We start from the raw sequence: 15,935 nt of genomic DNA, 5'->3' as shown, positions 1-15,935 counted from the left end.
ATCCTAGCTCCTCTTTAATGTATCAATCACTTGCCTCAAGGTCTGCAGTGTCTGTTTCAATTTTATAAATTTTATTTAAAATTTGTCAAAAATCAAACAATGTAATATAATACAAAAACATTAACATGATCAAATATGGTAAAGTACTAGCAGCTACTTATCTCAAGAATCGCAAATCGCGGTGACAGAGCTGTGAGAGTCTCAAAAAGCTCCCAACGCCCCATATACTGGAAGAAGGCATTTCGGTGAAACCCAACCTGCTTTGGGGGATCAGAGAAAAGCCGCTGTCAAGCGAAAACAAACCACAATAAGTGAATGAAAACATAAACCGCCACTTGTAACTCAAAAACAAAATAAACTTTTACTTAAAACTGTTATGTCAAATTTAGCACTTACCAAAAACAAAATATTTAGGGCTCACTAACGAACCACATCATGGCGAACTGCTGAATGAAAACGCCGCCAATTCAAACCCTATAAGAAGGGAAAAATTTATGTTGATGTAATAATGTCAATATGTAGTAGTATGTAAATTAGCTATGCGGCACACTCAAAACACTCGAAAAGAAAATACAAAATAAATAACACTGCAAAAAAGCACCACTAAAAATAGAAAATTAATGGAGAGTTAAACATCAGAAGTCCTGTTCAAACCATGAGGTGTAATGGTTTCCAAAAAAATAAATCCAGCGACATTCTTTAAGTCGTAACAAAGTATCTAGGTTGCCCTCCTCCCCCAATGCTGATTGATGACATTGCTCAAGTACCACAAATCTTAGTTGTTCAAAAGTGTATTGAAGACAAAACAATTTTCAACCATGGGGGAAACTAGATCACAGCATGTTCAAGGATCCTCACTTTTACAGATTGCATGGTTTTACCAATATATACCATGCTACAAGGGCACCAAATTGCATAAACCACAGCACAGGAAGTGCATGTCGTGTGTGTTTTCAAACAAATGGAACGTCCATTCAAGATGACTACAGAACCTAAAAAAGAGACAGCACAAATACTGCATCGCATACAAGGATAGTGTTCCTTGGTCAAGATAGTTTCTGGAACATTCGAATCACATGGAAGATATGACGAAACCAGGAGATCTTTTAAATTTTTGCCTCTGCAAAAAGCAAACACGGGAGGTAGTTGGAGGTTAGGATGAATATTCAAAATTGGCCAATGATGTAAAGCAGATGATCTCACCTTATCCACACCTGGAGAGCAAGGTAACACACAGGTGACTCTTTCAGTGGCCTCAATAGTGGAAGGTAGGATGCTTGGTTGTTACCAGTGTTTCTTGCATTGCCACTTGTGCTTGTGTTCCCCTTCCCTTTTTTTTCCCCCATTTGATTTGTTTAGAAGTGGATTCGTCATCTTCTCTCCCTTCTGTGCTTTTTCACATTTAATTTTAACTGCCAGATGCTTGACCATTCTTCAAAATTTGGAGATCCTTTCTCATGGTTTCTGCTCCCTCCAGGGTACTCACTCTATTGGCTATTTTCATGCCTTCTAACCCTTCAGCAGTGTCTCGCACAAATATATTAAACAGAATCGGCCCCCGCACCAACCCCTGAGGCACTTTGACAGACATCCATGATCTCTGTACTTCTTTCCAGTTCAACCGACGGGACATTCCAATCCACATCAGGCAAGTTGAAATCTCCCAACAATAGCACCTCCCCTTGTATCCCAAGCTTATGAATATCTTCTATCGGATCCTTGTCCATCTTCTCCATTTGTGCCTGAGGCCTGTAGATAACATCTATGTGGATACAAGTTTCATCTTCTCTTTCCAGGACGATCCGTATAGCTTCTTCTTTTCCCCAGGTACCCCACATTTCAGCCGCTCTGATATTGTTTTTCACATACAACGCCACTCCTCCACCTCTTCAGCCCTCCCTATCCTTTGTGAAAAGATTAAAGCCCAGTATGGTCGCATCCCATTCATGGGAATCATTGAACCATATCTCTGTAATAGTAATACTATCCAAGTTTTCCTCAAACATCAGGGCTTTCTACTTTAGACTATGAGCATTTGTTCTCATTGCTTTCCATGTGCAAATTGATTATTTACGTGACCTTTCCCTCTGTCATCATGTTTTTTCTGGGGGTGACTTTTGTCACCTCCACCGTCTAGTTTAACTGTCTAGAAGTATACTGTCTGAATTTCTCTTCAAGGATCCTTTTTCCCGTCACAGAAAGATGTAGCCCATCATTACAGTATACCCTATGATTTTGCCATGTACTGCCCCACCCTCCTATGTATCTGAAACCTTCTTGTTTACACCAAACTTAGAGCCACTTGTTGAATTCCTCTATTTTACATTGTCTCTCTTCTCCCTTTCCACATCTAGGAATAACTTCAGAAAATGCTGCAGTCCAAACCAAAGACTTGAGTCCCTCCTCAAGCTTCTGGAACACTCTCTGTGCTCGGAACTTGTTATTCTTGGCTAAGTCTCTTGTTCCCAGGTGGATTATAAAACATCAGTATTAGAATCCTTACTCTCCTCTTGGACCACATTCAGTATTTGGTCTGTACTTCTGGTAGCTGAGGATCCTGGAAGGCACTTCACTAGGTTGGGTCCTTTGAATTGTATTCCTAAGTTAATAACTCTGATAATGGAGTCTCTACCAGGAACAATTTTCTGCTTTGCACCAATTGTCATTGTTTTGGAGATGTCTGTTGGATTATGTTACATCCCTTGGCTCTGGTTTCACATCAGTACTTCTTTTTGGAGTATCATAATCAGGGCATTGTTGAGGAGGTACTTGGGGGTATCGAGTACTGGCACCTTTTCCATTGTCTGCTAAAATTGACCCATGATTCCTAAGTTTTAATGAAAGAGCTCAGGCTCTACACACCAATTCTGCCTTGTCATAGATTCTGTGACTGGTTGCAAGGGGCCTGGCTATTGTGGGGTGGGTCCCTCAGTGATCACCCCACCCCTGAAGGGTGGCCTGACATTTGAGTACTGGCACCTTTTTTGCTAGAAAAAACGCACTGATCATAATGCTCCAATGCAACAAATGAATTATATAATGGCAATGGTTGGAAGGGTGAATGCCTCTGTGTCACAGGTCGTAATCTACCACAGCCTACTGTGACCCATCTATTTCTCTGTTGCTTTAATCTCTGTGGCAGTGCTGGTGGTAAACTGTCTGGGAACTGAGTAATCTTGGATGCTTCGTTAATTGTAGCCAATTCCTTCCTGAGGTTGTTGATTTCTTCTTTCATAGTAGAATATTTGGAGACAGATGGGACAAGCTCTAAGGTTCCATATTGTTTGCCTTAGGACTAAAGCCCAACTTGTATTGCATTGAATGAAGGTCATGTTGATGTAATTCACGGGTTTGAAAAGGTGAACTGTGTTAAGGGATTTGAGTGAGGAGGATTGACCAATGTAGGGTTTATTGAAGATTGTCTCTGGATGTTCCTATATAGGTAGTTCATATATATCCCCTTCTGCTGTCTGATATAGAGCAGTTTGCACTGCCTAAGGTGGATGCCCTTATTACAGCGGTTACTAAACGTACCACTATCCCTGTTGAAGGCAGCACTGCATTAAAGGATATGCATGACCGCAAGCTTGAGGCATCCTTGAAGCTTGCCTTTCAACTAGCTGTATTAAGTTCTCAGGCAGCAATTTCTTCTTATTTTGTTGCCAGGGCTTCTTTATTGTGGCTTCAACAATTGTCCATGTTGGTCTCACCTCCAGACTTTCTCCCTATCCAAGAGGGGGATTTGTCATATTTGTCAGATGTTCTTTATGATATTCTCAGAGCCTCAGCTAAGGGTATGGCCTTGGCCATTTCAGCGCAACGCTTGCTATAGTTGAGGCACTGGGCCGCTGATGTGTCATCCCAGTCTTGTCTGGAGAAGTTGCCCTTTTGGGGGAAACTGCTCTTTGATGTGGATTTGGAGAAGATTGTTAAAAGACCTGGAAGATTCCAAGGTCCAGCAGCTACGTCCGCGTTCTTGGGACCCGTCATCTTCATCCACGACTCGGCAGGACAGGGACCACCGAGGGGGGGGGGGGGGTAATGTTGTTTCATGGTCCAGGGGTGTCAAGGTTCGGGGGGGGGGGGGGGTAATGTTGTTTCATGGTCCAGGGGTGCCAAGGTTCCTCCTTCGGCACACACAGCGGAACTTCCCCCGGTTATAGTCCGTGGGCACCGGAGTGCGAAGCTGTCGAGAGTTTGCTGCTTCGGGGAAGACGCAAGGACTGGAAGCGGTAAGGACTTTACAATCCCCTTTTAGTATGAGGCATAGCGGCAGCGGTAAACAATTCAATTCAATAATCTTCAGGAAGCCCTCTTAGCCTCACTCCTCTCAGCGTGTCGGCACCATCTTGGTCACGCCTCCTTGTGAAAGCACTTTTTCCCCTTGCAACTGTTGAATGTGAAGCGCATCCTTATGCACTATCTTACTACTACCAATGATTTCAGGTGGTCTGATCATCTTTTTATCCTCTTTGCGGGACCCTGGAAGGGTTTGCTGGCCTCCAAAGTGGCAGTGAGCTTAAGGAGGCTATTTCTTTGGCTTACATTCTGAGGGGTAGATCGGCTCCCATGTACATCAAGGCTCTTTTTACCAGGTCTTTGGCAACATCTTTGGCAGAGTCTAGGGCAATTTCGTTGGCAGAGATCTGTCAGTTAGTGACATGGTCTTCTCATTCCTTTGTTAAGCGTTACCATTTGGATGTGTCTGCTTGAGCAGATGCTTCCTTCGGGGCCATGATTCTCTCTGCATGTATATCACAGTCCCTCCCCTCTTAAGGATTGCTTTTATACATCCCATTTGTCTGGACAAATCTTTTGGACAAAATGGAAGAAAAAATGAGTTACTTACCTGATAATTTACTTTAGTCCCAAAGGATCAGTTTAGAGCCCACCCTTCTGTGGTGATTTTGTTTTTTCCGGGTTCTTTGTAATTTCAGGTGTTTGTATTGTTCTGGTTCCGTTATTTCTAAGGCACAAGTTTTGTGCTTTGTTGCATAGTTCTTTTTCTATCTAGAGGCTGGAATTTTTTTTCTGGAAATCGCTCTTTTTCACTGCTTTGTTATCGAATACTGGCTTGGTTGTTAAGCGCAGGAGCTTATGAGGCACAACTCAGAGGTCTCTATCTCTACCTGCTGGCGGATGGTCACAACCCGTTAGTCTGGACTGATCAATTGGGACTAAAGGAAAGAAAATTATCAGGTAATTTAACTAATTTTTCCATACTCCCACCTCTCCCTATCACCGCAAACAATAAAAGGAACTACCTGTAATATGGATTGAAGGGGATGTGGCGATCAGGGCAGCGCTGGAAGCATAGAAAAATGTAGGCAGATAAAGACCAAGCTCTCTTGACTACAGATACTGCCATATATGCTCAGAAAATTCAGATTCAGACTTTTTTGAGCTAGAGGAGTGAAGTCACCTAGAGTGTGGCAGAGTTCCCCTGCTGTCTGTGGAGAACCCCCATTAGAATAAGCTATTTTTTTTACCTTTCACATAGGTGTCCTCTTAAGAAATTATCTTGCCTGTCTCTCTGTAGAGGTTTATGTACATCTGGTATACATTGTACAAATAATGCTGAAATGTTATTTCTTCTTCATTCTGCCGCCCCTGTCTCTGTTAAGTCTTCTAATTTCTGATAGTGCCACTATTGTAATGTAGGGGTTTGGATTAGCTAATCCTTCAGCTCATTGATTTCTTAATGGTGGTCTAATGCCTATGTCAGAACACTTGCTGTTATAGTAGAATAAGCAGGGATTTTTTTTGAGGGGGTACTTGGGGGTACTGAGTACCGGTACCTTTTTCATTGTCTGCTAAAATTGACCCATGGATTGCAAGTTTTAATGAAAGAGCTCAGGCTCTAGACATCAATTCTTCCTTGTCATAGATTCTGTGACTGGTTGTAGGGGCCCTGGCTATTGTGGTGTGGGTTCTTCAGTGATCACCCCGCCCCTGAAAGGGTGGCCTAGCATTTGAGTACCGGCACCTTTTTTGCTAGATAAAATGCACTGAGAATAAGCGTCTTCATCTCAAGGGGAGGGAAGGCATGGTTTTGATAAAGTCAAAAATTCATGTATTTGGTTTGAGACACTCTTCTATTTTAAATGACCTGCAGATTTATGGTTAAAATATTGCTTTGCCACTTTTGAGAGGACTGGCAGAGGGATGTAGACACACAAATTTAGAACGTGTATGATTGTTCTCCTTGAAGCTTAGGCAGGAGTTGAAAAATGGAAGAGGTTTGGTTGTTTTGCTCCAGAATAAACAATAGCATTTTACAGAGAGCACAAAATTTGGTATTTCTACAGGTTATACCAATTATAGCAGTGCCTGGCTGTAAATATGGAAACAAAAAGCCACCACATAATTCAGCAATACTTAGCCTTGGTCTCAGGAGTTGTATATGACTGTGTTATACAAAACAATTTTTTAAATTGCAGCATAAGTAAAGCTGGAAAATTGTGCAAGTCTGAAAAAAGAGGGCAGTATTCTGATAAATAGGCTGTTTAGAATATTGCCTATGCTATATATACACAGGTGAAAGTATGCATGAGGATGAACAATGTGTTTGTTTTTACCCACAGTAAATGTCGGCGGGTTCAGAGGTTGGGGTAGGTTTGGGAAGACAATAATGTGCATAGTTTTACATTTTCAAAATTACAGGCGTTATTTTTAAGTGCAAAAATACCTGCAGAAATAGCAGGTGCAGATCTAGCTTCTTCCTAGGCATTTTTCAAAGGAAAATATGTCTTTTTACCCTTTCAGAATTAGTGTAAAGCTCATAGAAAGTACCTGCATACATTTGAAAATTGCCCCAATAACCTTTGATTGTGGCTCTGAGCCTTGCTGAACCTGATTAACTGTGACAGGAGGAGAAACACTAGCAGAGGCACACAGAAGAACAAATATCTCTACTAAACAGAGAAGAGGTTGTGAATCTGTTCTCCCATTCTCATCCTTTCCCCTCACTTCTTCAGATTGGAGATTTGCCTGATGCCGATATCAAGCCCCCCGAGAATGTGCTGTTTGTCTGTAAACTCAATCCGGTAACCACGGACGAGGACCTGGAGATCATTTTCTCACGATTTGGACCTATAAAAAGGTTAAATAGTTTATTTTTATTTGGGCATAATTCAAATATTGTACTAAAATTAATAGAATATTTTATTAGCCTTTACAAGGTTAGTGCAAACAATTTATAAATACTTTTCAATAGAACTGTTCATTGTAATTTGACATGTAAGTGAAATGGTAAGTATTGTGGAGAAAAGTTGTATTTATTTGATACTGCTTTTGTGCAAAACACTGCCATCCTAGCAGAATGCAAATGGCACAGAGCCATATGACTAGAAACAGCATGTAAGACCAACAATGAGGACTAGACCTTCCATGAGAGAGGGGATGAATAGGATAACAATGCAAAACAAGAACAGTATCCAAGAGCAGTGGTATGAGAAGGGGAAACATAAAGCTGGAAATGTCAAGAACTCCACCAAACTGAAGTGGGACACAAAAAAGGTATGAAACAGCAGTCTTTGACACCATCCTTAAAGTTGCAAGAATAAGTCTCCAATCTCATGTCCACGGAATGGAAGTTCCATAAGGAAGGAGCAAGGAAACTGAATGTTTCTTTAAAGGTGGCACCTAGCCTAGTTTTTGATGGAGGAGGGATGATCAGGAGTCTGTGAAAATCCTAGGTGTTAACCTCTATAATTCCATATCTTTACATAAATTTCCAAAGTGTTCAAAAAGTACTTCTTTATGACAAATTTGGGCTGTCTGACCTATTTTGGAATTACCTTCCTGGAGGATCCTGTAACTATCACTGGTCATATCGAAAATTTAATTCTCCAAGGACAAGCAGGCCATATTATCACATTTTAGTGACGTCATCCATGTTGCCCAGTTAAGAGCTTGAATAAAGCTAATATAGTTTTTAAAGCATGTGTAGCCATCCCTATTATGTATGCACGAGTGCCTTCGCCCATTTCAAGAGCGCTGGACCAGCAGTCTCTCTATTCGCAGTGAGATGAGAATGTGTTGTCCCGTGCTCCTCACAGCGTCTGGTGTGAGAGTCTATTTTTGAGCTTTTTGTGCCTTCCCTTCGGGGTTTTTCCCCATTATTTTTGTTTTTTCCTCAGAAAATTTTCTTCTCCCTTCCTGTATAGTTTTAGTTCATTTTTGCCTACTTTTAAGTTTTCTTTATTTTTACCATGCTTGGTAGGTTCTCTTAGGCTTGAGCCTTGGTCAGGTTCTATTTTTCTAGTGCTTGCCCCTTTTTTCATTCACCATCGAGCCATTTGATTTGGCCACGGCTGTTTTCCCTTCCATGTCATCAAAGGTTCCCAGTGGCTTTAAGCTCTGTAGCCGGTGTAATAGGACCATCTCTGGCAAAGACACTTATTCTTCAGGGTTTGGGGCCTGAATATACCCCTTCCAGCTGTGTTCCTTGCTTTCATATGCAGAAAAGAGCCCAGCTGGCCAGAGAGGCTCAAAGAGAAAAAACATTTTGGTGCACAGTCCGAAACATCAGTATCGCCATTGATGTTGGGAGTTGCATCAGTATTGGGTTCTTTGGTCTGTATGGCTGAGAGTCCTGTCTTGAACACTGGGAGTTGGACGTCCATCAAGTGAGTCACCACCTGACTTGATGCTGACCACTGTGCAGGGTCCCCAGGACTGCTCAGCATCAGACCCAACCCCGAGAAGATGAGATTTGACATCATCCTCTTCAACACCAAGGAGCATCAATGGCCAGCATTGGGCGAAGCATTGTTATCGATCTCCCTCGACAAGGTGCCGGGAGCTCCAGGGTACCGAGGGATTCTGTCTCTGAGAAGCGTTGAAGCCGGGAGGACTGCTTCCCCTCCATTCAACAAGTGCTGATGCATGGGTCTTCACCCCGCCAGGACCAAGCACCCGTCTCAACCCCTGCAGTTCAAGTTTGTCTCTGAACCGACACCCCAGCCTTATTCGATGGCCTCTCTCAACGAGCACAGCCGATCCATGCTCCATGAGCAATTGATACCAGAGAAAGAGGTCAGGAGCTGGAGAGACTGTTGGGACCCTTGGGGGTTTCTCCCCGGCCAGTACCCAAGGAACTTTTAGATTGTGTCTTCCTCACCCTGAGAAGAAAGGGGGCAGTGAGACAGGACTCTCTGGCAGAGGGGAGCCAAGAGGGAGAGCAACTTTTTCTGGGGTTGAATGGCTTGTATTTTCGGCAAGTGGGGCTGGGATTGAAATTGGCTTGCACTTTGGCAAGCGGAGCTCTAGACGCAGTATTCTTCAGCCTACGCTTTGAGTGTGCAGTGCAGGTAGACAGATGTTCAGGTGAAGAACCGGGAGTCCTCTCTGTCTGTTCCTGTCCTGCCCAAGAAGATAGATAAAATGTATTAGATCCAGAGTTCCCCAGGGTTTGACAAGCCTCAGTTGCCTCATCATTCCATGGTGGTGGAATCTTTGCTGAAAAGGGCCAGGAGTACTAGGGACTATACTTTGGCGCCCCCTGGCAGAGAAGCTAGAACCCTGGATTCTTTTGGGCAGAAAGATGTATCAGGCCTCTATTCTCATCTCCCGTATTCAATTTACCAGCTCTACATGAACCTATGCTTGTGGAACTTTGTACACACTATGTCTAATGTGGCAGATTCTCTCCCACAGGAGCAGACCGAATCTCTTCACCAGTTGGTCAAGCAGCAGAAAGAGTGTAGAAAGTTCTTGGCCAGGGGCGCCTACGACACCTTTGATGTGTCATCTAGGGTCTCTGCCCTGATTACAGCAATGCACAGACTCTCATGGCTGCATGTTTATGAGTTGGACCCTGTGGTCCAGCAGAGGTTGGCAGATGCTACATGCTAGGGGACATAGCCTTATTGGAGACAAGGTGGGGAGGAGGTCACTGACCTCATCAAGAAACACACTAACACTATTGACACTCTCCCACTGGACATTTTCTGCACCTTCCTCGTCATCTAGGAGGTTTTTGAGCAAGTTGAAGAGTGGTCCCTACTACTCTCAGAGACATAAGTATGCTCCTTCTTAGCAGGCTCAGTCCCAGCATGCTCGTTCTCATCAATAGCATGCGCCCAAGGCCCAGCCAGCTCCCTGTTAAAGCAAGTGACGAGCTTTTGACTGTCTCCAGCAGAGAATAACCATAGTGAAAGTGACCATTCTGGACTACCTGCCGGTTGGGGGGAGACTGAGTTTTTTTCCAAGAAAGGTGGTCCCTTGTGTTCTCTTGTAACCTCCGACCAGTGGCTCTTCAGATAGTCCATCTCATTTACGCCCTTCATTGGCGTCAAAGACCACCAAATTGCCCACTGAGTGTCTCACTTAATACAAGCAGGTACTTCTAGAGGAACTCTCTGCCCTTCTAAAGTTCCATGCAGTTGAACGTATTCCACCAGGGAAAGAATGGCAGGGATTCTATTTCGGGTACTTCCTTATGTCCATACACATTGCTTCTATTCCACAACAACCTATCCAGTTCAGTGCAGGCCCTGAACAAATTCCTGGTCAAAGAAAAGTTCAGGAAGGTTTCCCTGGGCACCTGTCTTCCCATGATTCAGGAAAACGATTGGCTATGCTCTCTGGACTTAAAGGTGCTTACACTCACAGGAAGTATCTTCAGTTTCAGCTGGGGACACAACATTTCCAGTACCACGTGTTGCCTTTTGACTTTGTATTGGCTCCTAGGGTCTTCACCAAGTTTCTTGCAGTAGTCGCAGCATTGCTACACAGACTGGGAGTCCATGAGTTCCCATATATGTACAATTGGCTGATGAAGAGCGTGCTGAAGAACGGTGCTTACCATTGCCATGTAGAGGGTAGGCCTATCTCTGGAAAGCCTCAAATTCGCTTCATGAGAGGTTTGCTTTTGACAGATCTTCCTTTCAAACCTCCACCTGTGTCATGGGACCTCAACATCATTCTCACCCAGCTGAGGAAAGCTCCTTTTGAGCCACTGGATTCCTGTCTTCTGATGGCCATATTTTTGGTGGCTGATACTTCAGCTCACAGAGTCAGTGAGCTTGAGGCCCTAGTAAGGGATCCACCTTACACTAAATTTCATCATAACAGAGTAGTTCTCCGCACACACCCTAAGTTCCTGCCTAAGGTTGTGTCAGAGTTCCATCTGAACCAGTCAATCGTTCTTCCAACATTCCCAAACCTCATGTCCATCCTGGCGAAAGTGCACTGCATACCTTGGACTGCAAGCAACCAGTGGCCTTTTACTTGGAGCGGATTAGGCCCTACAAACAGTCCATCCCCACATTTTCTTTCTTTTGATCCGTGCAGGATGGGGATTGCCATTGGAAAATGCAGAATCTCCGATTTGCTGCAGCATTTTTTTTTCACTTTTGCCTAAGCTGTCAAGGCGCACCATGTCCAAGCCATGACTGCATCGGTAGCCCACTTGATGTCGGCCTTCATTTAAGAAATTTACAAGGCTGCAACGTGATCTTCAGTTCACTCATTCACATCTCACTACTGCCTTGAGCAGGATATCCAGTACGATAGTCTGTTTGGACAGACAGTTCTATAGAATTTATTTGGGGTCTAGATTCCAACTCCACTCTCTTAGGCCTGTTATATTCTCTTCCATGCTGTACTCTCACTCAGTTCTATATAGTTTCAGGTTAATTACTTTTTTGCTCTCGAAGTTGCGAGGCCCAATTGTCCAATGGTTGTTGTTTTTGGTAAGCCTAGTAGCTAGGGATTCCTACATGTGTGAATATAGCCTGCTTGTCCTGTAGCAGGTGTTCTCCGAGGACAGTAGGCCATTCATTCTCATATACCCTTCCACTTCCCTTGGAGTTTTCTCCTTTTTATAGTATGCTATAGTATTCTATTGTGGGTCCCGTGTTCTCGCGGTGGGCAGGAATGGACTCGTGCATGTAAGAGGAACGCTACCCATGCTCTAAAAATGCTAGTAGGTTCTGTGGGCTCTGAACTGGGTGACATGAATGATATCGCCCACATGTGAGAATGAATGGCCTTCTGTTCTCTGAGAATACCTGCTACGGTTAAGTATCTTCACTTTATGGGAGCTGCAAGCTAAGTCTTTGTTGAATAGTTGTCGTCCTAGTCTAGGGATAACTGCCTTCTGGGAAATTCTTGAAGCTTTTAGTTTTCTGAGCAGGCACCTCCCTGCTTACCTGTGGATGGCTAAGTGCTGGACATTTTCTTTCATGACAAAACTAGAAACCTTTCTTACTGAGTTGGGCAACAATGCTTATGGGGGCTTCTCTTTCAGTCATAAGGTGGCTGCAGCAGTGACAGTCATAAGCAGCAGAATGGGGCAGGCCACACTGACTCACCAATATTTTTCCCAACACATTATAAGCAATTAGAAAACTTGGTCGAAGGGTTCAAGATTGGTTTGTTTGGCTTTTCCAACCAAAAAGATTTTCTGCTACCCCTTGCAACAGCATTCAGTTGGTTGTCTTTTCTGAAGTTTGTCAGCTTTAAAAACCTATTTGTATTTTACTCTAGCATTTCAATAGATATGAGGAATCTATCTCTATATGATTATATAGTAACCCACTATTTTGGGGGCATCTAGTAAAATTGCCTATTGTGTCTTATGAGTGAAATTTCCCAGTTGTTTTTAATACTGTATCTTTTTAATAATGCCGTTGTAATCTGGGCAGCGTTTCGTATCTTGTCTTGTATTGATTTTTCATCCACATTTTTATTGCTCATTGTGAACTGCTTTGATATGTTCTTGATTAGCAGTATATCAAATAAAGATGATACTTGATTAATTCAGCTACAGGATTGGTGCCCTGTTTCTCTTTCAGAAAGGAATCTGAGACGAGGTACCGTCTGCTCAGGGCACTTGGGATAGAAGTTCAGTGACATTCAACAGGATGATGAGATAGAGATTTCTCATGGTCCCTGGATGTTTTCTCCTGGATCTTTAATAGCTTCAGACTCTTCCATTGATCTAGAAGGATGGCAGCATCAGATGGGAGGGATTCTGCATCCTCCATTCTGTCAATGACCACACGCGGCAAGTCAACAGGAGAGATATTGGGCCAAGTTCAGGTTTTTTAAGATGCTGAAACCACAAGGCTGGCTATCAGGAGGGGTACTTTTTGCTACATGCCAGCCTGCGGTGTATACGGGAGGTCCTTTGATTCTTAAAGAAAGAAAGAGGTCTCATCCTGGTTTTCCAGATCTTCCTTTTCCATGTCCATCCCAAGCATAGTCCCTCCAGCAGGTTCTGGGGCTCCAAGACAGTAGCTGTGGATGTAGTATCCTGGGCAAGGATACATGTGTCTCCATGAATGCAGAGTTTAAATGTCCTTCCTATCTCTCCTTGGGTCTAGAAGCTCACAGGTGAGTGGCTGTCCACAGCTATCCACTGAGGTGAATGGAGCAGAAGACATCCTCCTAGCTAATTGTCTACTCAGCTGTGAGCCTTGTAGGTTAAAGGGGGAGGTCTCAGTAGACAGGTTTTGGCATAGTTTGCCTCTTACCTCAAGGAGATATACTTTTAGGGTCGTGTTTAGTTCAGCACCTCTGCTTCTTATGCCTTAGATTGCGGGGTACCTCAGGGTTCACTGTTAGCCCCAGTTTTGTATAACATCATTTTGAGCCTACTTGCCACTGTGATCCAGTCCTGTGGTATTTCTGGGTATTATTATGCTGACAACATTCAATTACTTTATTTCACTAACTTGCGAGCCCCAAGGTTTTGCTACCTGTCACGCTCCATCCATCCAAGGGTGTGGACCGAGTATCCAACACCAAAGCACCGTCCACCCAAAGGTGTGGACCGAGTATCCAAAACCAAAGCCGGTTCACAACTGCTGGTCCCAATACCCCTTGAACCGGAAGGTGGTTCTCAGCCAAGGTAAGGACTCCAGTCAAAGGTCCATCCACAAATAGTCTTCCTGAATCAGTCAGCAAGTAATCTACCAAGTAGTCCTCTTGAATCCGTCAGCCCCAGTTTTGTGTAACATCATTTTGAGCCTACTTGCCACTGTGATCCAGTCCTGTGGTATTTCTGGGTATTATTATGCTGACAACATTCAATTACTTTATTTCACTAACTTGCGAGCCCCAAGTTTGGCTATCTGTCACGCTGCATCCATCCAAGGGTGTGGCCCGAGTATCCAAAACCAAAGCACCGTCCACCCAAAGGTGTGGACCGAGTATCCAAAACCAAAGCTGGTTCACAACTGCTGGTTCCAACACCCCTTGAACCGGAAGGTGGGTCTCAGCCAAGGTAAGGACTCCAGTCAAAGGTCCATCCAAAAATAGTCTTCCTTAATCCGTCAGCAAGTAATAAGTAGTCCTCTGGAATCCTTGATTCTCTCCAGGCAATGGAGAAAATGAATTCCAGTTCTGCCACCTGGCTGACTACAAGGTCCTATCTTGATACCTCCCCTAAGGTTAGGTTGAATTCCTACAATTCCCCAATATCCACCAATGTGTATTATATGCAAATTCGGGTTATTTTAATCAGTTCCTGGACACCTGTCTCTCGTACCCAGCTATCAGGGAATTATGTTAGCATCTTACAGAAGGGTTAATCTCTTCTCCCGTCACCTCCCACATAGCTTCCCTGACTGCTACTTCCTCCCCCACAGGGGTCTAAAGTTCTCACCTTAAATGTAAGGGGTTGCTGTGAGACTAACTCAGATCCATGTAGTGATTCTATACTGTTTTGCCCTAGCTGGGTTCCTGGGTTGGAGATTTTCTTCCCTTTGTGATAGGAGGTACACCTTGTCACACTATCCTAAAGTCTGGTATCATTTCAAGTTGAATCCTATTCTCCGAGGACAAGCAGGCTGCTTGTTCTCACTGATGGGTGACGTCCACGGCAGCCCCTCCAATCGGAACACTTTCTAGCAAAGTCCTTTGCTAGTCCGATGCGCACCGCGCATGCGCGGCCGTCTTCCCGCCCGAACCGGCTCGTGCCGGCCAGTCTTCTTTTGTCCGCGCTCGGTACGGTCGTGTTTCGCCGTTCGCGCCCCAAAGTTGACCTCGCGCATCGTTTTATCGACTTGGTTCAAAAAAAAAAAAAAAGGTGTCGGAAGGAGACCTTTATGGTTTTCTCCCTTCCCATACTTCCAGTCTTTGCCCCGGTAAGTTTTCTTTTGTCGTCGGGGTAGGCCCTATTTAGGCCTCGGTCGAAGTTTTTCTTCCCCCTATTTTTGCAGTGCCATTTTCGCCATTTCGAGTTTTGATCTCGCCGGCGCGATTTTTCTGCCCATGACATCGAAGTCTTCCAGCGGCTTCAAGAAGTGCACCCAGTGCGCCCGGGTAATCTCGCTCACTGACAGGCACGCGTCGTGTCTTCAGTGTCTGGGGGCTGGGCACCGCCCTCAGGCCTGTAGTCTGTGTTCCCTTTTACAAAAGCGGACTCAGGTAGCGAGGTTAGCCCAGTGGAACATTTTGTTCTCGGGCTCTTCATCGGCATCGGCACCGGGAGTATCGACTGCTTCGACGTCGTCGGCGCCTGGACCTTCATCTTCGCCCCCGAGTGCATCGAGGCATCGGCCCTCTGCATCGGGGCGACATCGGAAGGATGCGTCGGCGTCGGTATCGAGACCTCCTCGGCTGCTGATGTCGTTGGACGGTGGTGCTTCGTCTGGAGTGCAGGTGAGGGCTGTCCATTCCCCTGCTGGTGGCGGTGAGCCTTCGGGTGGGTCTCCCCCCATTCCGAGGGCTCCTGCGGTACAGCCCCCCCGAGACCAACCTCCTTCGGTCTCGGCCCCGAGGAAGCGACGGCTGGATTCTACGTCCTCCTCGTCGGTGCCGGGAAGCTCCGGTGACATGCTTCATCCCAAGAAGTCGAAGAAGCATCGTCACCGGTCCCCTTCCCATGTCGGCACCGAGAGCTCTGGGTCGCCGAGGGAGTCGGCACCCAGTAGGCATCGGCACCGAGAGGACCGCTCGCCCTCTGTTCAAGAGGTGTCGAT

At 44.8% G+C, this 15,935-nt stretch overlaps 1 protein-coding gene across 1 annotated transcript in view; it reads left to right on the top strand.

Annotated features, from left to right (window-relative positions):
• Positions 1 to 15,935, top strand: part of PPIL4 (peptidylprolyl isomerase like 4) — a 160,581-nt gene that overhangs the window by 90,958 nt on the left and 53,688 nt on the right. Inside the window, exon 8 of the mRNA XM_030198052.1 lies at positions 6,978 to 7,102. Within this exon, the coding sequence (XP_030053912.1) occupies positions 6,978 to 7,102 (125 nt within the window). The remainder of the gene's footprint in view (positions 1 to 6,977; positions 7,103 to 15,935) is intronic.

Source organism: Microcaecilia unicolor, chromosome 3, assembly GCF_901765095.1.
Source record: "Microcaecilia unicolor chromosome 3, aMicUni1.1, whole genome shotgun sequence".
Classification (NCBI taxonomy): domain Eukaryota; kingdom Metazoa; phylum Chordata; class Amphibia; order Gymnophiona; family Siphonopidae; genus Microcaecilia; species Microcaecilia unicolor.
This window is presented reverse-complemented; position numbering and strand designations above follow the sequence as displayed.